The 23,582-nt window shown below is 38.4% G+C and overlaps 1 protein-coding gene across 1 annotated transcript in view; it reads right to left on the bottom strand.

Moving 5' to 3' along the window:
• The window catches only part of LOC119740887 (ryanodine receptor 2-like), a 136,085-nt gene that overhangs the window by 89,148 nt on the left and 23,355 nt on the right, over positions 1-23,582 (bottom strand). The window contains 3 exon segments of the mRNA XM_038216354.1: positions 349-448; positions 4,098-4,209; positions 5,196-5,308. Coding sequence (XP_038072282.1) covers positions 349-448; positions 4,098-4,209; positions 5,196-5,308 — 325 coding nt within the window.

The raw sequence follows: 23,582 nt of genomic DNA, 5'->3' as shown, positions 1-23,582 counted from the left end.
TGAGGAAAAGTAAACAAAAATCTGTGAAAAATATTCGACAGAGCCCCAGAACAAGGTAAGGTGTATGTTACATTCATGTATTGAACTAAACAGGTACATGTACCGTACTCCTACAAACTGTCCATTGCAATTTTTTCAAATAAACATTTCACTCAAAAAGAAAAAAAAAATCATGAAAAAATCGGGGGGGGGGGGGGGGGGGGGAACGCCTCTGCTTAAATACCCCTGTAAAGAATGTAATTCATTGTGACCTAGCTACTGGTCAGTATTTGTTTAAATCCCAAGAATTTCCAGGGTACGAGTATGTTTTGGCCATTCTTGAGTATCCATGTTGCCATGGTAACTGACCTGATGCGGTCATCCTCCTGGCAACCAGACTGCGGCACGGTGAGGAACTCGTCCAAGTGGCCGTGAGCGAACCTCAGGACGTCCATGCCGTTCAGGAACCCTGCAAATAATTAAGATCATTACAAAAAATAATTACATGCGCTTCCCTTTCATGCCCGAGAGTTAACGTTTGAAACTGCAGTACGGCCTATGCATCGCAACAGGGAAATGTGAGTGAAGATGGGTGGGTAGGCATTACATTGCACTGTGTGGACTTCCGAACAAAAGAGGTCCACATAAACCAGGTAGAGGCGACGTTGTGTGGACTTGGGCAAGTCCACACAGTGTTTCCCCATTTCTGGAAAACAGGTTTAGAGGCATTTTTGGGTTAGGTTTATCTGTGGCAAAATGAAGAGAAACACTTAAAGGGGATCATAGAAAAAAATTTGGGTTGAAAGAGTTTTCACAGTTTGAGAAAAATGATTTTTTTTTTTCACTGGTTTTTCTTAACTACATGAAACCAAGGGAATGTCCACACTTGGTATGTAACGTAAACATGTGTGGCTTCACCAGTGTCACACAAAACTAAGGATGTGAGGTTAACACGTTTAAATGTTTAAATGAAAAAGATCCCTTTACACATTTTCCAACCAATTTAAACGAAAACCAAATAAAAAAAGGGCAAACGTTCACGTGATCTTTCTTGAGCTAAACATACTAAATGACATTATCAAACCAATTTAATCTGAAACCTTAGAAGCTCCGCACTTTTTGATTAAATGTACATTCGAGGTACATATACATGTAGCTAAGTTTTTACTTTTTCAGTGACTACACGCTATTTTTTTACAGCAATCATTCTTGATTTATCATGTCAATCACACCCAGCTGCAGACATACATGTAAATGGGCAGGCATCAGCCTTTGTGAAATGGCTAAACGTTTAAACGGCTCTTAAAATATTTGATTAAAATATTTGCTAAAAATATTTGCTAAGGCATTTTTTGTGTCTAATATACACACTCTGGCACAATGAAGAGTGTAGGTCATCATTTTTACACAACAATTTCCCGGTAACATGCACTGCTGTTTTTTTTTTCACACCCTATTTGGAAATCAAAGGTTAGATCAGCTACGAGGACAAATTGAAGCATCATTGTCGGACAGCATAGTGAATAATTGATTTGGAGGCTGGAATTCAACACTCTTCTCCTCCCTAATCCCTTACGAGCTGCGAGAATTATTATTACACCTACATGTAAATATTAATGAGCCATATATAGGCCTCACATACGGTGTCCCTCTACTTCAATATTTGCTTTTTAAAAGGTTTCAAAAATCAAACTTTAGTTTTTAAAGGTTTCCAATCGACAAAATCTGGGTATTTATTGGTTTTTAGGATGCAAAAGTGTGCAATTTTTCAGCATGAGGTAGCATTTAATTAGCAAATATCTTACCTCGAGTTCTCCACACTAGATAAAGTTACCAATTTCATGCAAACTGCCAAATTCTGAAACTCTTATAAAACAAATCTCAGAGAGGCAGGTCTATACTGACAACATGGTTATTTTGGAATTACGATAACTAAGCTGTGGGTCAAATTGATTCTTCTATAAAAAATTGTCTTTACAAAATATTGTTGAAATGTATGCCAGAATAAAAAACAGGTTTTTATAGGTTATATACATGTAGGCTACTTTAAAAAAAAAAAATATGCTCCCGAGGTGAAATGTAGGTTTTTATAGGTTAATACCTGTAGGTTTTAAAGTTTTCCCTGTAAGGCTTGCAAATATGCTTCTATCATTAGACGATGTTCCGGCACAACAAGGGAACATAAGTACATGTACATTTGTAGCTATCCGAAAGGTTCTTGCATTTTATTTTTCATGACTTTTTTCCCTGCTACTTTTGATGTAATGTTGAGAGTTGAATGACCAAGGCACATTTTTCTCACAGCAGGGAATGTTCCGAAGTTTACCAGCAAATACGCACATGCAAGATATTCGGCCCAAGGCTTCAGTGAATTAAATCCAGTTCTTAAAGTCTACGTAAACCACACACACATGTGACTCAGTCCTGTCAAAAAAACAGACACTTCAGAGCAGCTGGTTGAAGAAGAGGTTTTTTTTTTAAATATTGTTAAATAACAGACCTTTGCCTTAACACTAATGGTTTCACTTTTAAAAACAGACTTTTCTTGGCAAAATTATGCACATTTGAATCTTGTGATATCACTCACAAAGGTGAAAAAAGAGGAAAATTTTGCCTGATTTAAGTTGCGGGTTATGATTTAATCGTTCCACCTCATGACGTTTAGAGGCAAAAATATAACTATTCATAAGATGGAATTTAATGTTTTGTTAAGGTTTTGCCCCAATATTAAATTACATCACCCGACGCAAATTCCATCTTATGAATAATTTCATTGCGGTACCCGCTGCTACATCAGATTCGAACCAGCCAACCGATTACGCAACCTTGGTGGTCGAGTGGTAAGACGTCTGCACTAAAAAGCAGGAGGTCGTGGGTTAGAGTCCCACCCGAGTGACTTTTTCCAAATTTCACTCGGGAGGTAACATACAGAGTATACAGTGTTTATCAGTGAAGGGTGAAACCTAATACAAAATGATACTTTTAAAGTATATTTTTAGACATAAGGCCTATGGGGTATTTAGAATTACAAATTTGTAAAATTCAAAATCAAAAAAAAATAAGCACCACGTTGTCTTTCTTTTTTTGGGGGGGGGGGGGGGGGGGGGGTGGGGGGTTCTATTTCAAGCTCTGCCAAGCAAGTGTCTGGTTTTGACAGAGCTTGTCACATTTAATCTCTGCAGGAGGCGCGAGCATCTCCCGATGCGATGGTATCAGATGAACAAGCCAAACATCAAGGACATTATCACATATCTGGCTGACTCCAAGGATCAAGAGACTAAATCTTCATCATCTCCAGACCATCGGAATAATTCCTTGCCTCTTCCCAGTTCCAGATTCTGAGCACTGTAAAAAGATGCTTATCTGAGCAGACGGGATTGAGCTGCAGGATTCGACTGATTTGTACAAGTAATGCCTTTGGATTGATGGATTTTTATGTCAAACACAATTAACATTGATATACATTCGTGCAATTCCACGCTAAAGTGGACATGGATTCAACAGGAAAATTTACTAAATCTTCAGAACTACAAACATCACAACCTCAAATGTGGTATCAAATTATTATTTACAAACCTACAATATATAAAAAGGACTCTGTAATATATCTTTTAACGTGTACCCTATCTGCGCAACATTAAAACCCTAACCCTGCTCAATCCAACAGGATCCAACTATATCCGTGGGTCCTGTTGGATTGAGCAGTAGACTCCCTGTATATACTCCTGTTGAAATCTGTAGGATTCAGCAGGCAACTGAAAACATTCAGAGTCAGATTCTGTTGGGTACTAGTTAATAACGCCAAGTTGGACACTGTTGGATCCAGCAGACAACAGAAAAATAAGGCACAGTTGGATTCTGTTGGATTGAGCATGCCAGTCATTTTTATATGTTCAGGTACCCAACAACTTGGCAAGTTGGGTTGTGTGGGACTGTGTTGGATTGAGCAGGAAACTCTAATGAGTAACCGTCGGACTTGGTTGGATTTAGCTGGGTGGTCCTGGGGAACTATTAGGGGGTTAGGGATTTATAGAAGAAGAATAGAACTTTTGCAAATTTTGGGATCAGAGCCCCAATGCAAGATATTTTAATTTTTTCCCCCCAAAACTTCTTCTTACCCATTGCTTTTGTCTTGACACCACCGGAGCTGATGGGAGCCACCGTCCATAGCGTCTGCTGGAAGGAGGCTTGCACCCTGGGAGGTTGTTGCTTCTTCTCTGGTGAAAGATGCTGCAGAAATACGGGACAGGAAAAAACATCAAATTCTGCAACAAAGCCACTTCAAATTTAAAGGTATATTAAATACATACAGCTGTCAAGAATTTTGCTATGCGAGAAGACAATTTGAATGTAGTAATTGTATGTTTAGTTGTGTCGGAAAACGGTTTATAATATTTTAGTGAGCATGTGAAGCCATTACATTTTTGAAATATGACATACATATATATGTGTACACGCACCAGACTATAGGTGCTATTACAGTTGTTTTTTTAAAGGGCACTGCAAGGACAAAGTGTAGACAAAAGAGGGTACTGATCCAACCCCCCCCCCCCCCCCCCACCTCCACCCCCCCCCCCCCCAAAAAAAGATTCAGTTATAGTAAATACATACATAAAATAGTAAAATATCCCCCCAAAACCTTCAAAATTACTTATAATTCAGGAAAACATTCAAGATGAGATTTTCCAGAAACAAAATAAATTGATCCCTGCAAACAAAATTAAATTCATTCAACATTAATGATGATGGTGCACCATGACCATGACTCTAGACTTACGAGAATCTGACTACCAATGGCTCGAAGTATCGATTTGCAAACGGCAAAACAAACTTTGGAATCTCTTGAGAGTGCAGGGCCACGTCTTTTGACAAAACTGAACATGCATGGTTCGTGGTAGCCCATGCAGTTACTGGATCTCGTCATGATATTCATCGGGTTGTTTTGACGTCCGGTTTTGGAACGTGGTTGACCATTGCAACTTTATTAATCACCGCCAAAGGTGGGATTTAACTGGGCGATTATTTGCTTCCAAGTCTTTGATAAACAAAGGTCAAGTCCCACGGAAATCATCTATATTTTATCTGGCAGCATCCGTTTTAAAAGCATTCCGCTGGCACAGAAGTGGAAAAGATAATGGCCTCTGGTCTGAATCAAACTATGATGACCTCATGCCACTAACGTTAAACATACCAAGTTTCAAGTGCACTTAACTCACCAGGTATCTTTCTGATGACACACTGACCAGTATGAGATCGTCTCCCACCCTGACTTTCTCTCCTTCTGACCTTTGTTTTGACGCTGGATAGATGGTCCACCAACAAGTCTCTCCTGAAAAAAAGAAGTAAGTAGGAAATCCTCTTGAGGAGAGAAATCTTTTCTCATTTTGTTCACAATAAATCAAGGGACTCAACGTGTTGCAGTGGTACTTTAACCTTCACTCTATGGCCCTTGGATTTTGGGGGACTTGGTCCAGACATGCCAGAAGGCCTGGCGTGACTAAATATTGATGGAGTACATTGTATGATGGACTTGGGCCTAATGGCCTGAAGCAGTGCTAGGGGTATCCGATTGATTTTGTCTAGCTTCCTGTACTGCTATTGTGATAAAAGCCATGTGTAGCAAGTCCACGAATGTCAACCAGTGCATCAGTGGATTATTCCACTATGTCATGTACAGTTTTGTATGAGACGCACACCGATTGATGGATTTTGATGGAATTGGTCCAGTTCCTAGTACAAGACGCTAGGGAGTTAGGGTTAATCAAAGAACATTAAACATTCATGTTCATATTGTATTCTCTCCAAAGTTTCTTCGAGCGTGCAAGCTGCACGCTGCACACATGTACAATGTAGTGTCAGGGGTGAGATTGGGAGGAAATGAAAGATTCACGGAATAATTGGCATTTGGCGGAGGGTCTGAGGGTCCCCGAGGGCCATAGAGTAATGTACGGTCTACCGGATATGTTTGTATTCGCCTCAAGGCTCCCTTACAATACCCATTTCTCTATAATATAACTTTCACAGGTAAAAAAGGCCTTTATGGTAACCTCAGGGACTGCAGATTTCAAAAGGGATTCTATCAAAATTCGGCAATCAGGAAAAATCCTGACAAATCTCATCCCTGAATGTACATTGAGCAATGCCACACACTGCAGTATTAGAAATGCTTTCATAACCAGACAAATAAACGTGTAACAATAAAAACAAATATATACCACAATGGGAAACTGACTTGGTTTCCTTCTTTGAGTTTAGTTAAAATAAGAAATTGACTTGAACATTCATTGGTGGCTTGTTCAAATTCCTCATATTAATTTCTTCGTTTATCTTTACATGTACATGTTTGTCTGTTAGCACTAAAATAAACAATTTATTTCATTATACAATTTGTTTTACATGTATATTCCAGTGCAAAACAAAAAACAAAAGAAAAAACAGATATTCCCTTTTTTTGTTGGCAAACTTTTAGATGCTTACACGAATGTTATGAATTTCGTCTCATCAGATCAAAATAACACACGAGAACATTTGATAGACTATGTTTTGATGATATGTAAAACAATACGGCAATCATCCCTGGCAATGAGCCAGCTGCCTAACAAGCATGTTTATTGGTAAAAGAATAGATTTTCCAGTCACAGGGTGACTAATGCAGGGTCGATTAATGCACGAGAAACGTGTAAACACTACAGGTACTTCCACTAAAAGCATGATTTTAGAGTGGAAACGGCAAATATGGATGGTAATTATGGATCATGAACAAAAAGCTAGAACAGGAGCTCCGTGCACATGAAACCGTGTGCATCATTTATCAGTATGTGACACACAATGTGAATATACTTATGTATTGCAAATTGTGCAGCGCGTCCCAAAATAACCACAACTTTTTTTTGCGAGGCTCTAGCGTCGACGCGGAAACACGTACCGATATTAATTTTATACCATTTTAAAGCCTGGAATCTTAACTTTATCCCTGGCAAGTATTGGTTTGCTATTTAAAAGAGGTTTAAATTATTTGTGTTAATATAAAACAAACTCAACTGATTTCAAGGAAAATCGATGATGTGGTACATCAGATGCAAACTAGAGTCAACAAACTGTTGAAATAACCTTCCCCCAAAAAAGTTGATTTATATTAAAAACACAATGAACTTGAAACGAAGAACACTATTGTAAATTTATTTAAGGGGTAGTCTATGTGGATCGATAAGAAAAAAAACACAGAAAGTAAAAGGCAACGAGATCGTCACATCATGAACATGAAGCAATATTTCCACATGATTGATTTTCCTTGAAATCGGTTGAGTTTGTTTTTGACATGCCTTTATATGAACACAAATCATTTCAAAACCCTTTTGAAAATCAAACCAATACTTACCAGAGATAAAGTTTAGATTCCAAGCTTTTAAAGGGAAAATACAACATTTGCAAACATCAAAAATAAAACTACCAAATTATTTTGAAATAATGTAGAACACAGGGCCCCATGGGGAATAGGGACCAATTTCACGGCTCTGCTAACCACCAACTTCCGTGCTTACGATCACCATTTTGTGCTAACCGCACTAGCAGAAAATATCTGTGCTAACCCTGTAAGCACAGAATCCTGAGAGTCATGGAGGATGGACGCATACGCAGAAGCCAAAACTCCTCGCTAACCCCTGAAATACGCTTAGGGTAAGCATAGACTTTTCTATGAGAGTCATGGGATGGACGCATGCGCAGAAGCCAAAATTCCTCGCTAAGGCCCAAAAAGAAAAATTCGGTCTCTGGTCAGACCAAAGTTCCGGAATTGACGCGGCGACGCGGTTTTTTTTTGGGGGGGGGGCTTTTTTTTTCTTCTTCAAGCTTGGATTGTACAGACAAGGTGGGGTACTATTTTGCTTTTTTGGTGTCCTCATGTACATTGGTGTCCTCCATAATTTGCCTTGGTGCTTTCGATCATTTGCCTTGGTGCAATTTCCCATTCCTTGGTGCTCTTTGGTAAAAAAAATTGAGGAAGTGCGGCAATAGAGGGTGCGCTGTTGGAGCTACCGCGGAACATTTTGAAAAAAAAAAAGACTGACGCGCATGATTAAAATCGACGCGCGCGCTGACCAGAGACCGACTTTTTTTTTTTTGGCCTTACCTGTGAAATACGGTTACGGTAAGCATAGAATTTTCTGCTACAGAAAGCAGGGATTTTTTGCCACCGGTAAGCAGAGCCATGAAATTGGGCCCAGTTCTTAGACAACAGATGGGGATACCCTGGTAAAATAAAATGATAGATAAATAAATACAACTCCGCGCAGATTCAGATGTCTGCTAGTCAGAAGCATGATGTTCACGTTTGCTTGTACATGTACGTCGCGTACCGGTACCCGTCTCTGTCCTTCAAAATATACATGTACATGTGGGCAATTCAACGGTTACTCACATTACACTTTTTTGCATCCTTTTACATTCCGAGTGATGCAGTCTTCATACTAGTTGGGCTATCTATTTCATTTTTATTTGCATAAACATACCCAATATTCAAGGCTTTTCCCTGATGACAACAAACAACAAGTTGTATTATTCCATTATTTGAGCATGGCACTCTTTGGAAAAGTGGTTACTTGCATTACAAAAAAAAAGGACACAATATGCCCTAAAATGTCTTTCTTTCATTTCAGTACTTTCCTTTGAGTGAAACTGCAATGAGTGTTTTTTATGTAAATGTATACCATGCTAGCTCAATAAATGCCAGGATTTCCAGGATTTTCCCATGTTTGTGGGATCCCTGTAAATCCTACACTTTTGGCCCAATATGTGTATAATGTGTCATGCACACTTGAGGCTAAGGCCGTATCCGAAACAGGCTTCCAGAGCTACGGCTACGTCTATTGTCAACGCGCCCCCGCGTATTTTCAATGGGCGCAGACCTAGACCTAGCTCTAGGCAGTTGATTCGGATGCAGCCTAACCCCCTAGTGAGTGTGACAAATAATATGGAAAAACTGGAAGATATTCAGGAGGCTAATTGTAATGAGCTTGCACATGTGTATCATAAAGGGATTTGATTGAGGATTTATCTTATATCTGGTACAAGTGTCATGAGTTTCATGTACAATTTATGAAAACATTATGCAATCATCTCAACTACCATCAATTCTCATCTTGTTTCTATTCTTCTCTAGAAAGTCACGTGAGGCTGATCAAATTACAGTACATCTCCACTGATTTGTCTATGCACTTCAAATCTCATCAAAAAAAATTACTTTCAGTAAAAAATATCCAAAACAGAATCCTTTACGAAGGGAAATAATGCAGCTTATCTGGATACCAGCGGGGTTCTCAGCTGATTATTGTACATCTAAGAGGATCCGTGATTAACGAGTGTTCATTATTAAGGTTTCCATTAATTCAACAAGAAAGACAGCCAATGTTCATTAGCAGCAGGTGTACTGATGACGCACACGTATCCACAAAATTTGTTCATGAAACCTGGGACAAAATGTACATGTATTGTGCATGAAATTGTATAGGCAGTACACTAATGCCCTTCGGAGATGTCACTGAACCGAAATGAAAAAAAAAATACATTAAAAAAAATGGGTAGAGTAGACATTTGCAGCTATCCAAAATGTAACTAACCACATTACAAATACATTGTGCAAGGCTTACTTGGTGTTTAAAGATAGTAATGACACTTTAAAACTCCCTGTGAAATTATTTCTTCTGGCATGCTGTCATTGTGAAAACAAAAACAATAAGGTCGTCTCCAAGAATGTGTCAAGTGACACATTTTTGGAAATGTCCATGAATCTGAACCCCCCCCCCCCCTGCATTCTAGTTGGTTTGCAATTGGGCAAATTCGTGAATAGGTGACAACCGGCTTAATGAGAATCATGTCCAGAATGCTGATATCGGGAATGTGTCACGAGAGGGCGCAATTCAAAATATGGCTCGGCAACTTTGGAATTGAAAGAATCAAGATCCAGAATATATTGTGTTTGTTCTGTTTCTCAAAATATACAGCATTCACAGAGCTGAAACTTCATCGGGTTAGTTACTAAGCATCCATTTTTAGATTTCAAGCACTTTTGTTGGTTGAAACAAAAAAGTTCACAAATTACATACGTTCAAGTAGTTTTTATAATGAAAAGAAAACATGAGATGCTTTTAAATTTACCGCTCAGACTCCCTACATGTCTGCAACAAGACACACATGGTTTAAAAATTTACCGGTACCCTTCAGACAATTCTGTTTTGACATATATATTTAGTACATGTATATATTTCTCCCTGGGCATTTTATGATATTGTACCAGAATACCGGTATGCATGTACTGAGGTCCTTGATCTACATGTACATGTTCACATCTGTTTAATAGCCAGCCTAATGGTTGATGAACACGCAGATGATGACAATAATTTGCATGCAAAGGTGAAGGTTGTGGATTACCATCTGTCTGTATCAAAAGGTCAGGTGTACAATGTATTACAAGCTGCGGCGACATTGACTGCATTCTATGAGACCTCAACACTACACCTACCCGTACTTATGCTGCTACCCGGTATATGTACAAATGTACACTATGTACATGTACAGCAAGCACCCCCTCCCCCCTCCCCGACTAGCCCCACCCACCTTTTTTTCCCAACCTCAAAAAAAATAGAAAGGATTTTCCAATAAGAGATTTTTTTTATTGAGTTAAGTATTCTCAATAAACATATTTTTAGAATTTTTTTAGAAGACCAATTGTCTATGGACTTTGTGCACACGATACGTCCCTTCGTGGTGCGATAACTATTCATGACACGTCACTTCGTGGTGTGACCGACGAAGTGATCACTGACTACATGTAGTAGGAATGTACAGACAAACACAAATATTATCCCGTCTTAAAGAGGTTGTGGAATGCTCGAAGACATTTCCGTCATTTTTTGGGTATATGTAGCCTAAGGTGTGATGAAATAAAAGCGACTATTGTTTCTGTCATGAAATGAGTACAAAGGTTACTTTTGAGAGCTATTTTTCAGGTCCTGTTTCGACCCGAACGTGCAATCTGTGTAAAAGTCGTCGTTGCGGGCAGCAAACAAAACACAGTAAATCGTGACGTAATAAACAGGACTCGTTTATGCTACTCTGCATCGGGAGTCCTGTTTATTACGTCACGATTTACTGTGTTTTGTTTGCTGCCCGCAACGACGACTTTTACTCAAATTGCACGTTCGGGTCGAAACAGGCATGACAGGAGGACTTGAAAAACAGCTCTCAAAAGTACCTTTTGTACTCATATTATGACAGAAACAATAGTCGTTTTTATTTCATCACACCTTAGGCTACATATACCCGAAAAATGACGGAAATGTCTTCGAGCATTCCACAACCTCATTAAGTCGTTGCGAGAATTTGGGTTAATTCACAAATTTCAAATAGAAAATATTGTATAGTATGTGTGTATGTACATGTACCGGTAGGGTCGTGTACAGCAAAGGGACAAAATGGACCATTTCTAATTTCTGCACACTCATAATCAACAGTTTGCCCAATGAAAAAAACAACAGCTACTTATCACTACAAACCTTCATACTGTCCTTTTTGCATTGAGCCTGTCAAGTAATCTTAATTAAAAAGTTTTGATTGAGCACCCTCTGGGTAAAAAAAACACCCAATGCCTTCAGATTTCAATTACCTGCATGAGCGAAGAGCCCTTAGGGTGTCATATTGTTCACGCCAATATTTATTAACATTTTACAGAATTTTACACTCTCTTGTGAGAAAACAGAAATCTTGCTTTTGAGGAAATGGGTAGCCTACTTTCTGCAAAAACTGCAACCATTGTACAGTGTCCTACAGTGTACAGTACACAGTTTCATCTGTTTCAACACATTAAATTCCACACATTGTGTGCAAACATGGTAAAATATGCACATTAAAACATACACTTTAAAATGGGTGCTTTTAAGGAAATTGCTTCCCAGAAAATATTTTCCGGCAGTTTTGTTTTTTCTTTCCAACCAGGATTCACTACAGGTTATGCTCTATTCCCATTCACAGACTTTCTGCATTTATGGGAACGTATTCTGAGTATTCATACCGTACTTCTCAGGCAAACAGATTCTAAGTTATTGAAATCAAGCAAGTCTGTATTTAATTTCCTCTTCAATTATTAATCAAGCGAACAAAAAACGAATGATTTGATCAATTAACGACCAGCACTTTCCAGGGCATTAGACATTCATATCATCTGTACTCGTCAAATGTTCATCCACTGATTTAATTAAAATTAGCCCCATGGATGGGACTTCCTGTTTTCTGGAAGGTTCAATGACCGGACTTTAATGACAAACAAATCACTGATAATTAAATATAATAAAATTTATTTCACTTAAATCAACAGCCCCTGTTCTTTTCTAATTAAAATTTATGAACATATGATGGACTGGCACTAAAACATATACATGTAGGCCTACTGTAGGCAATGGTGCACACCAAGAATTTACCTAAAGAGCCAATTTATTTTGTTTTCAATATTCAATATTATAAGCATATATCATTTGGTCATATTCACGAATGGCAAGAGAACTACTCATTTTTCTTATTTTTTCCCCTCTTTTTATCCCCCTGGCTGTAAGCTGCAGTGGGATATTGCGATAGCGTATTCCTTCTGTGTGTAGGGGTGTATGTATGTTTGTATGTACCGGTATGTCTGTGTGTTATGTTTTGGTTAGGTTACATTTTGTAACTCTTGTCAGCACGATAACTTGTGATATACTTTACTTACATACATAGGAACTTGAAATTTGGTATGTGGGTTGTTCTTGGTAGTCTTAAAAAGCATATTGCTTTTGGGGCCGACAGGTCAAAGGTCAAGGTAACTATTGCTAAAACAATAGAAACCTTCAATTTTGGTTAGGGACACTGACAAGTATCCCTACCAACTGACCGTATAAAAACTTTATACCAGCATGCCGGGGTTTGCTTGAATTACAGTATTCACTTGAATTACAGTATTTTTTATAATTCCATGTGTACATATGTAACAAGTACATGCATACATATTTTGTACTGCATAACAGTGTGTATGGAAAATGACTTTCAAAAAGTGACCTTGTCTCTTTTTTAAAGTTGCAAAATCAATTTTCTGCTGCTTTAGGCAAGAATTCTTTACATTGTGGGCGACTGCACTAATCTCAATCCAAACTTGTACCCAACTGTGCCCAGTGCAATTCATAGATTGATACCGATATGAACATGTGTATACGTGTATATAATTACAAAAATGGCCAAAAGTTTGTGTCGCAAAAAGGTGAGTGCATGCATGTATATATCGGAAGCAATAAACATTGATTATCAAAGGTCAGTTGAAGAGCAAGTGCATGCAAAGAAAAAAAGGTTTATTTATGGTAATTAAAGGCATAGTATGCATTTAGGATCATTTGCATTCATCCAAGTAACCTACCAAATTAATCAAAAAGCTTGCTTGGATTACAGATCATTCTGGTACTAAACACCCTGTGAAATTATTTCATCCAGTTTGCTGATGCCATTTACCGGTAGAATTTCCAACAGGTGATTTCCAAAGAATAGGTGATTTCCAACGATCAGTCAAATGACTGATTTTTTTTGGAAATAAAAGAGTGAACGAAATTGTGCTTTGCCATCAAAAGGTTGACGTGGTTTTTCACTGTTTTCTCAACAAGTATAAAACCCACTGAGCTGAAACTTCAACAGCTTGGGTTTCGAATGTTAGGCCTACTCTTTGGATTTTCAGTGGTGTTATTATTGGAAACGAACAAAAAGCATGAAACCCAAATGATCCTACCGGTACATGCGTCTTTAAAGAGAATGTACATCATTGGCTTTTGCTGTAATTTTCAGAAATGAACTATTTGAGGGGTTAGTATAATAGATCAAATATTATTACACTGACATGTTTGAAGTTTTGTGTTCAAAAATGCTGGAAAAACCAAGAAAAACAAAAATGTTCAAGTAGTCTGGTTCCTTGACTCCACTAAAGATAAAATGGATCAAATTGTAAGGTAAGGGAACCAGTCTAGCTGGCCTGCACCCGTTCATGAACATGTAACCAATAGCAAACAAAATTTGGACTGAAAAAAGTATAAAGTTGGAGCAGTAGTTGAAAAATACAAATGTAGTTAGGTTTTTCCAACGGTGATCGGCCAACCACCGTTGGAAATGTATACAAAACTACAATTTTCTTGAAAATGACTTCACACCAGGTGCCATAATTTTACAGGATGCTTTAGACTGTCATTTACCAACATCCTAGTAAGGTATTTCGTAAAAACTTGGTAGTTTTATTTTTCGATGTTTGCAAATGTTGTACATGTATATTCCCTTTAAGTGATTTAAACTACATGTACATGTATCACTAAGGCAAGGATTTAGTCTTTTGGACAACCCATAGACTACAGTACTTGGGAGACCAAGATTATTTTTAAAAATAAATAAATGTGTGCAAAATTATAAGAACAATGTATACTTCAGCATGTACCGTATACCCCGGTAGCTTCAGCTTGATAATTACAGTGCTAATAATTAGGTGCTAATTTGTGGATAAATTGTCTTGTCGGAGTGACCTTGCCAGCAAAAACAAATTCCTTTATTTGTACATCTTGAAACAGCACTTGAGATGTGCATGTAACAATCTGTGTAATGACATCTCCACCCATGCTTTGAAATAAACCTCAAATTACAGTCATTAATATGCAGAGATGGGCTTTATATATATCAGGTTCTGGAAATAAAATATTTTTGTCTTTTGTTCTTCACAAGTTAATATTAAACCAAAAGAAAAAAAATCAATTTCTTCTAAATAAAAAGACCTGAAATCTTATGGACTACATGTCCGTGCACCAACAATACCAGATGGCACTTTGCAACCATTTCCAAGAGCCCGGCCAGTGGGAGGGACACACTAGTGTTGTGGGTCGGGTTGACCAAGCCAAACTGACCCGAAACATAGATAAATGGAATACAAACCGAAACCGATCGGAAAACCGACCTGAACCGACCCAAAACCGAACTGACCCTTAAAAAAAAATGAATATCTGGCTTTCACAACTGTGTCTGCTTTTTGTGCCTGAACTAGCCCGCATCGCGTGTAAATCGTTGTTTCTCAGTACATCCGAATCATACCGTACAGCACTCACAACGTGATTTACTGCTTGGCCTACATGTTATAGACCGTGTGTGATAGAATGCAAACCATTTTGGTTGTACCGGGCACAGTGACTCTGCAATAATATTGCATGATGTGAATTTCCAAACTGTTCCAGGGTGGTTTTTTTGGGTTTATTTCGGGTTTTTCCAAAATGGCTTAACCGATCCAACCCAAAAATCGCAAATTCAAAACTGAAACCAACTCAACTGAAATGATGAACAAACCGACCCGACCCGACCCAAAGTTGGTTTCGGGTCGGGTTGATTTCGGTTTTCGGGTTTTTCCAAAATGGCTTACTGTACTTGACCCAGCCCGAAAATCACAAATTCACAACCGAAACCGACCCGACTGAAATGATGGACAAACCGACCCGACCCAACCCGAAGTCAGTTTTGGGTCAGTTTTGGGTCGGGTCAGTTTTGGGTCGGGTCAGGTTTAGGTCGGTTTCATGTCGCGTTTGCACAACACTAGGACACACCACGTGTGCATACTGATTCACACGCATATATTGCACAACATACACAAGACTCGTTTGATTCTGAATCTACACAAAACTATAGCGTCTTACGGCAGCATGCAGCACTTTCAAGTGGTCTCTCTCATCTCCTTTTGACACCTTTGAGGGGCGGTACTTGTGCACGGATTCCGACATAATTATACATTATTGCATAGTCACCCCACACAAGAGAGGAACATTTATAATCAGATACGCAAACAGCCAAATCTCATCTTGTACAAGCTTGTAAACAATGCGTGTGTAAACTACGTTCATCTTTTGATGACATACAGGATCTATATCCATGTACATGGTCATGTATAAATCCTGCCAATTTATGTACAGGTAGTACCGGAAATCACTAAAGTGTATTGGGACTACTCGTGCAAATGGCAATTTTTCACTATTCCCCACCGGCCAATATTTCACAGGTAATTGAAACCGTGACAACGCACTCAATGCACATGTCTACACATGTACATGTATATGTACATGTATATGTACATGTACCCATGTGGGTACTGTATGATACATGTAAGTGTACATGTACATCTACATCTACATGTTCGAAGAAAAAATCTGAATTTTTCAAGAAAAAACTGCATTAAAAAAACACCTGTTTGTGGGTAATATGGGTGGGCATTTTCAGATGATTCATAAAAACACAGGCGAATAAACCTTAGTTCTTTTTTTTTCCTACATGATTTTTCTTTTGTTCTGCTTTCTTGCCAATCATTTCAATAATTGGCACTAAGATTTCTCTTATATTTGTTTTTATCCGTATCGTGAAATTTTTGAATCTCATGACCTTAAACATTTTTTTCCAAACACTTGTTCCAGCCCCCAAAATTGGGGCATTCAAAGTTAAGTTAGACTCCTTGACCCCCCCCCAAAAAAAATTGTCATTTTTACGACTGCCATTTTTACGATTACGTTCTATCTGCCAATTAAATACCAAACCAGTAAATCAATCAATACTAGATGACAAAATAACCAGCTTTTATTTGTTTTCATTGAAGGTATTCCAAATGCTAACGAGAGAGCTATAAACACATAATCAATATTCCTGGAATATAGCAAAGTGCAACAAACTTTTCTTTTGAATAAAAATCCAATGAATCCTGACTTTGTTTTCATTCAAATTCTACGCAATATGCACTTAGGCACAGTATGAAACTCAAATAGAATTGGGAGAGCAATTTAAATCAAGAGGTTATTATAAAAAAAAATTCAAACAAAGTTGAATCCTCGATCCTGATTGGTCGATCCAAGGCAACAACAGTGTGATATTATGCCTAAGTCCAAAAAAAATATAGTTCTGCTTCCGATTACATGGCATTCAATAAAGGGTAGGTACCGGTAGGTAGGGACTTTTTTGTGACCTGAGCATAATTTTTGTGCTTGATTGCCGACGGTTCCGTCGTGGCACAAACAAATCGTGGGTCGACCTGAGGCCGGCTTTAGTGTGCTAGTTCCAATCTTACTTTGCTTGAAGATAACTTTTGCACTCGCGCTTGCGGAACATGGAAATGAAGTGCATCTGTGTCCCATATACAGACACACTACATTATTCTGTGTTCAGCTACTGGTACTAATAGTACCGGTAGATGTACATTTGTACATATGTACAGTCGATGAATATGAGACGTGTTCTGGCAAAATGAGACAGAAGTGTGCCGAGGTCAAAATGAGGGTTTGCAGATATTAGGAAAGAGAATAAAATTCTCCTTACAAAACTGTTTGTTGCACTTCAATAGGACAATCTGTTGACAACTTGGGGCTGTTTAAAGTTTGTACTTTATCGACATGTCCAGAAAGTTAAATACAATAATGTACTGAGAAAAAGCCATTTAAGTTTTGAGTTTTGTATTCGTGAAAATAAAAGATGCCAATTGTTTTCCCTAATAAAACACTTTCATTTCACACATTTTTATACTAGATTTTATAACAAATATGTAGAAGAAATATCAAACATTAAAAATATGAAAAAATTCTGAAAATCGAAAAAAAACTACACCCCATTCAGTTTTTACATTTTTCTCGACTACGGCCCGCGCCCAGTTCCATCTCATTTTGCTCGAACGCCTCACATATCGGCACCACTCCAAGACATGCAAATCGCAAATTCAGATTTGATGGTAAAAAAAAATCCATAGAATATTCTCTGTTCTTTATCTCGGCCAAATCAATTGCAGCCCCAAACTACTGCCTTTTGCTCTTTCCTTGGGAAATAAAAGGGAGAGAGGAGAAATGGCACACGAGAGAGTGTCTGAACCACGTGCCCTGCGCTCCCAAGGGGGCTTCAGGAGAAATTAACCGTAGCAGTGGAGTACACGGCCGCCCTACTAGCCAGCCAGGCAACACGTGTTAAGTTGATAAGACTTTCACAGAATACCCCCTCGAGTCAAGAAACGGGGCACCATTTGTTTTTCCTCCTGAATTTTTGCTTTAGGAGAAATACAATTCTAATCGTCTGCATATGTTATTGTATGGGCCCATCTGGGCAGAAAATCGTTTGGCCTGGTTTTGTGAAGAGTCGGTGTAAATATTGAGGATCAATAAATGGGTGAGGAGACAATTGTCTAAAATACGTGTATTTAATTTCATTGATACATTGAAGGGTAAAATTTTTTCAATGATATTTGTTTTGCCTGAAAATGTTTCCTTTCTAGAAATGTTACCTTCCTAATATGATTTTTCCAGAAATTTTGTAATCTCAATTAATGACACACTATTTATAGCCTGGACTTGCCACAATATTTTTTTGTGTACTTGCGTACATGTAGGCCCCCTACATGTATCTCAAAAAGGATTCAAGATAAAGATTTAGTTTGTTGCAGGGTGTCACATCATCTACATGTAGAGAAAGAAACTTGAATGAAGCTAAATTGTTCATGTACAAAATGGTCTTACAGTTGATGTGCGCAATGTCATTTGTGACATTTGTTCTTTCGGGGAATGTGGAATGACAAATGACTGAATGTCACTGATCCATTCACAATCTCACAACAGAGCATCAATTGCAGGTTCAGTTCATGTTATCGATGCTCAAGAGTGCAATTTTCTTTTGCCGTGAAATGATACATACATGTACTTGTTCAATGTCGGTATTCGATCCTGTAAATACCCTAGATCTTCCTTTTCCAAATTCTGTTGAACGGCTTCTAGTTCTTTCTTGTACCTTAGTGTTGGGTCTTTATTTCAAAGTTTCCTATAATGTATTCAATGAATTGCTTCTAGTGGTGTGAAAGTCAATCTTGAAATGTTCATGGTAAAGTTCTCAAATATGATGTTTGAACTACAGGGTGGTTCAAAAAAAAGGACACCCACTTTTGACAGCAATTTTCACCTACTTAATGCACTTATTTTAAATATTTTTGCACATAGTAGTAAAGTATAGGCCTTTAACCATGCATGGTGAAAAAAGCTTAGTAAAAGTCGCAAAAATAGTGATATTGTGCTAATTTGAATACAATTCACCAAAATCAGTCTTGTCCACGGGTTATTCTATGTAAATTGGACATTTTCGTAGTTCATAAAAATTAAAAAACCTTCCCGCCAAAATATATTTTGTAACTTTTATTGAAGCTGTCCAATTATTCATGTCAGTGTTAAGATCATCTACTCAATGAGCTGTTGGCTTAAGTTCATTGCTCCATAACATGACCTAACATACATGTAACTATCAAATGCCATGCCCTTTCAAATAAAGCTCTGATAGCTGAGCTCAGTAAAGCGAAGAGAATGTATACATTGTACCTCCATGGACAAACAGGTTTCGCACATGAAATGTTCAAATTAGCATTGCTCAACGACAAAATGTGCAAAGCAACGATTTGCTTAAAGGGAATATACAACATTTGTAAACATCGAAAAATAAAACTACCAAGTTTTTGCGAAATACCTTAACAGGATGTTGGTAAATGACAGTCTAAAGCATCCTGTAAAATTATGGCACCTGGTATACTGTCATTTTCAAGAAAAGTGGTATTTTTGTATCAATTTCCAACGCTGATCGGCCGATCAGCGTTGGAAACAACTGGCTTTTTTTCAAATACTGGCCCCAATTGACCATTGCACTTGTTTGCAATCGATTACAAACCTATGAACGGGTACGAGCCAGCTAGACTGGTTCCCTGACCTTACAATTCCCCAATGTATGTAAACTGCTCTGTTTCTTCTTATATGGAGTCAGGGAACCAGACTACAGGAAAATGATCGTTTTTCTTGGTTTTTATAGCATTTTCGAACCCAAAACCTCCAAAAAGTCAGTGTAACTATATTTGCTTTATATTTCCAACCCCCAATTCCATCCATTTCTGAAAATTACAGCAAAAGCAAATGATGTATATTCCCTTTAAAGGCCAGTACTTTAATAGCTACTACATGTAATCGACAGTTACAAATAATTTTTAAAAATCGGTGAAAATTACTGTCAAATGTGGGTGTCCTTTTTTTTGAACCACCCTAAAAAAAAAAATGAATTTGATGGAAATGTACCGGTACATACATGTAGTGCAAACTATGTGTCTTGTGCCGTCCTCCCGCCCTACATGTAGCACTAGCACTCTATGGTTTTATGGATTCTTCAGTGAATAAATACAATGCAATACTGCTATTGGGTTGCATTCCCTTTCCAACATATTTGCGTAACTACCGGTAATATATCCAAACTCTCTTGGCAGTTTTGCAAGACATCTTCCTAAAACATCCAAAATCCTCCACTTTGAAGGAACCTCATGGGACATTCTTTTATTTTTTGCTAAAAATGATTCACCCAAAAATTAGTTGTATATAATACTTAGAAATAAGAGTTTGTAAAGAAATTGCACGTTCTTCATTCAAATTACATTTATTCAGTTACATCCATACAATGCGAGTAAAGTCGTTTCAAATGTTCATTTCATACAGGCTTCAATCCCAGCTCTTTAAGAGTACCATTAATTTTGTGGCATTTTTTTATAGCTACGGTAGCCTGGTCCTGACGCTGAATTAAACATGCCACCAATACCATTAATCTCTTCCTTCATTAGCGGAAAAGTCTAGAAGCCCCCCCCCCCCCTCCAATGGCTATGAAAATGGAAAGCAGACAACGAGATGAGAAGTACCCATAGATACGTATGCATGTCTGCCAATGTCCAGCTATCTATGAACATGATGAGAGAGTGCCAGTGCAGCACATAACGCAATCAATCACTCTACAATCCCTGATTCACCATCAACAAGTATTAAGCACTGACGTGAGTCCCACTCTACTGGGATTTAAGGAGAGCCCATATCTATAATGAATGGAATTGCTCTGCAAAATCTCCTTAGTGGGTGAAATTTTCTATTAATTTGATTGGTACGGGTACATGTGGAGTCCTGGTGAAATATACATGTACATGTACAATGTGTATGTAAAATCAAATTTAAAGTCGGAAAAGATTTTAAGGTAATTTGTGGCCCAGGGAACGTGCACTCCTAATGACTGGATGCAAGAACATGTATGTGCGCACCTGTATGGACTTATGGGCTATACAGTATAGTACATACGGTAGTACATGTACAATCTGTTTCATCAAAATCCAGTTAGGTATTGAAATCTAACACTGCACTTCATGTAATGTGTACAGTGCATGCCACTATTTGGAAAAGTATCAAAGTTTGCATTGTGTAGACATGCCCTCCCCCCCCCCCCCCTTTTTCAAAAAAAGTAAGGCAAACACCCACTTAGCTCTTTTGGCTAGGAATTAACCATCATCAATCTAGTCTATGAAATAGACCTTCGCCCAATCTGGTCTACATGTACGATATATACATGTATATGCGTGCAGATTGGGTGATTATGCAAAAAAATACCATGTCGTGACCTTAAGATATTCTGACCATTCAGCGGGTGGCTTGTTTCAGGTCTTTCGTAACCTGTTGTTATATTACACAGACAGGTCCGCCAAATTGACCAATCAACAGCTTTGTCCACATTTCTGATCGCAACGACGTCACAATTTTTAAAGTCAACTCCGATTGGCAGGCAAAATTTTGCATTGCTCGGATACTGGTACCTGTATCAAACGTTGGATGCGGAAAGGGCTCTGTTGAATAACGGGTGATATTAAAGACTATCCTCATATCCTGCAAAACCCTCCAAATGTTACCAAAGTACATTGTAACGTAAACATCAGATACAGCCCTAATACTCCAAAATCATCTGTTATTACTTGAATTTATTCAGTGGAGGGGTGACCACTGCCTCAATCCTTCAAAATCCTCTGACTCAGTTTATAAAGCAGAGCAGATAATATCCAGGAGCAGTGCAGATCAATATCTAGAAGCAGCGCAGATGATGTCCAGTATAATGTACCGGTTAATGTACTGTACGTGTAGGCCTCAATTAAGCACGGCAGAGCATACATGTATTTGTATACCGGTAGGTAAAGCTACATTTGTAAAGACCATAACGCATCCTCCAAAATCAATCGCCACTAAAAAGACACACTGCCTCAATCCTCCAAAATCTTCCACAAGTTCTGCACTGCCATTAACATGGTTCTTTGCAACGGTGGGCACAAACCAACAAAACCCACATGACTTCACTCATTTCCATTTTTTTTAACCTACTAACAGACACTGACCTTTGATTTGAATCAGCAGAATCCAAACTAATTAGACGACCCATTTGTACGGTATGTACCGGTACCGTTATGCCTACATGTACAGGTACACGTAGAATGAAATGCAAGAGCCTTGTCACCTAATCCTATTCTCGTCTTAATGTAGTTCAGCAGACTAAGCGATTCACTGCAGATCCCCTTTAATCCAATTACGGATGTGAAGGTGCTCTTTACACACCACAAATGCCTGCTCCTCCACATACCGCCATGTCCAATCAATCATTATGACGCACGTGTTTAAGAAAGCAAACTCTCCCCTGATAAACTTTGTTAGAAATTGATGAGGGGTTGACGTAAGAAAGGTTGATATTCTTCTTTGCAACCTTTCCACTAGCATGGCTTAGGAAAATGTCAGGGATCCACATTGATGTTACACTTTTGTTTCTTGAAGACGTTTTCCACATGAAATAATACTGTTTTTTTTATTTTTGACACCTATACATGTAGGTGATAAGGCCTAGTCTTTTAAATGAATAAAGCAGTTCAATAAAAAAAAAAATTATTTTTTTGAAGTGGAACAAAGAAATTGACCAGAGTGGTGTTTGAACCTGTGACCTCCAGACTGCCATTCTGGTGCTCTACCAACTGAGCTATATCAAGCCCTATGTTGGCGGTTCCCCATTTTATCATTGTCTTTGTTCAAGGGGCGCTAGTCAGAAGTCAGAAACTCATATGCCATGTAGTCAGGGATCATGCCCAAAGTCACGACGCCAGAGTTGTAATGACTCGAGTCAATGACTCGACTCGAGTCCGACTCGAGTCACATTTTTTGGCGACTCGACTCGACTCGAGTCCCGACGGGTAAATGACTCGACTCGACTCGAGTCACTGCGAGCAAATGACTCGACTCGACTCGAGTCCCTCATCAGAATGACTCGACTCGACTCGAGGAAGGCTAATAAGACTCGAGTCCCAAAATAAAAGCAAAACTTACTTGCAAAAAATATTTGCAATGACTTACGCTGCGCCGTTCCCGTTGCCAGTTTTTGTTCACGTCACGTTAATGTTCGCGAATAATGTACGTTTATATACAGCGGCAGTCTGTTTCCTTCCTCCATAATGAAACAACAAACATACACCGTGTCGCGGACTCCCACCTTGTGGTTCTATAGCATGTAATGCTAAACCCGGAACCAGACTTAAAACGCATTTCTCAATCCGTGGTTTCATCATTGGTTCGGGCGATTTTGAAGTTCTTGGTGGAACGCTGGCTAAATTCATGTCCCGATTTCACACACAAAAATGGATACGGACGGGCCCACCTTTAAATAATCAGAAACAGTTTTGTATAATGCAATTA

This window comes from Patiria miniata, unplaced genomic scaffold (genome assembly GCF_015706575.1).
Source record: "Patiria miniata isolate m_02_andy unplaced genomic scaffold, ASM1570657v1 HiC_scaffold_5, whole genome shotgun sequence".
Taxonomy (NCBI): Eukaryota; Metazoa; Echinodermata; class Asteroidea; order Valvatida; family Asterinidae; genus Patiria; species Patiria miniata.
The sequence above is the reverse complement of the archived record's forward strand: the minus strand, read 5'-3'. Positions and strand labels throughout refer to the sequence as shown.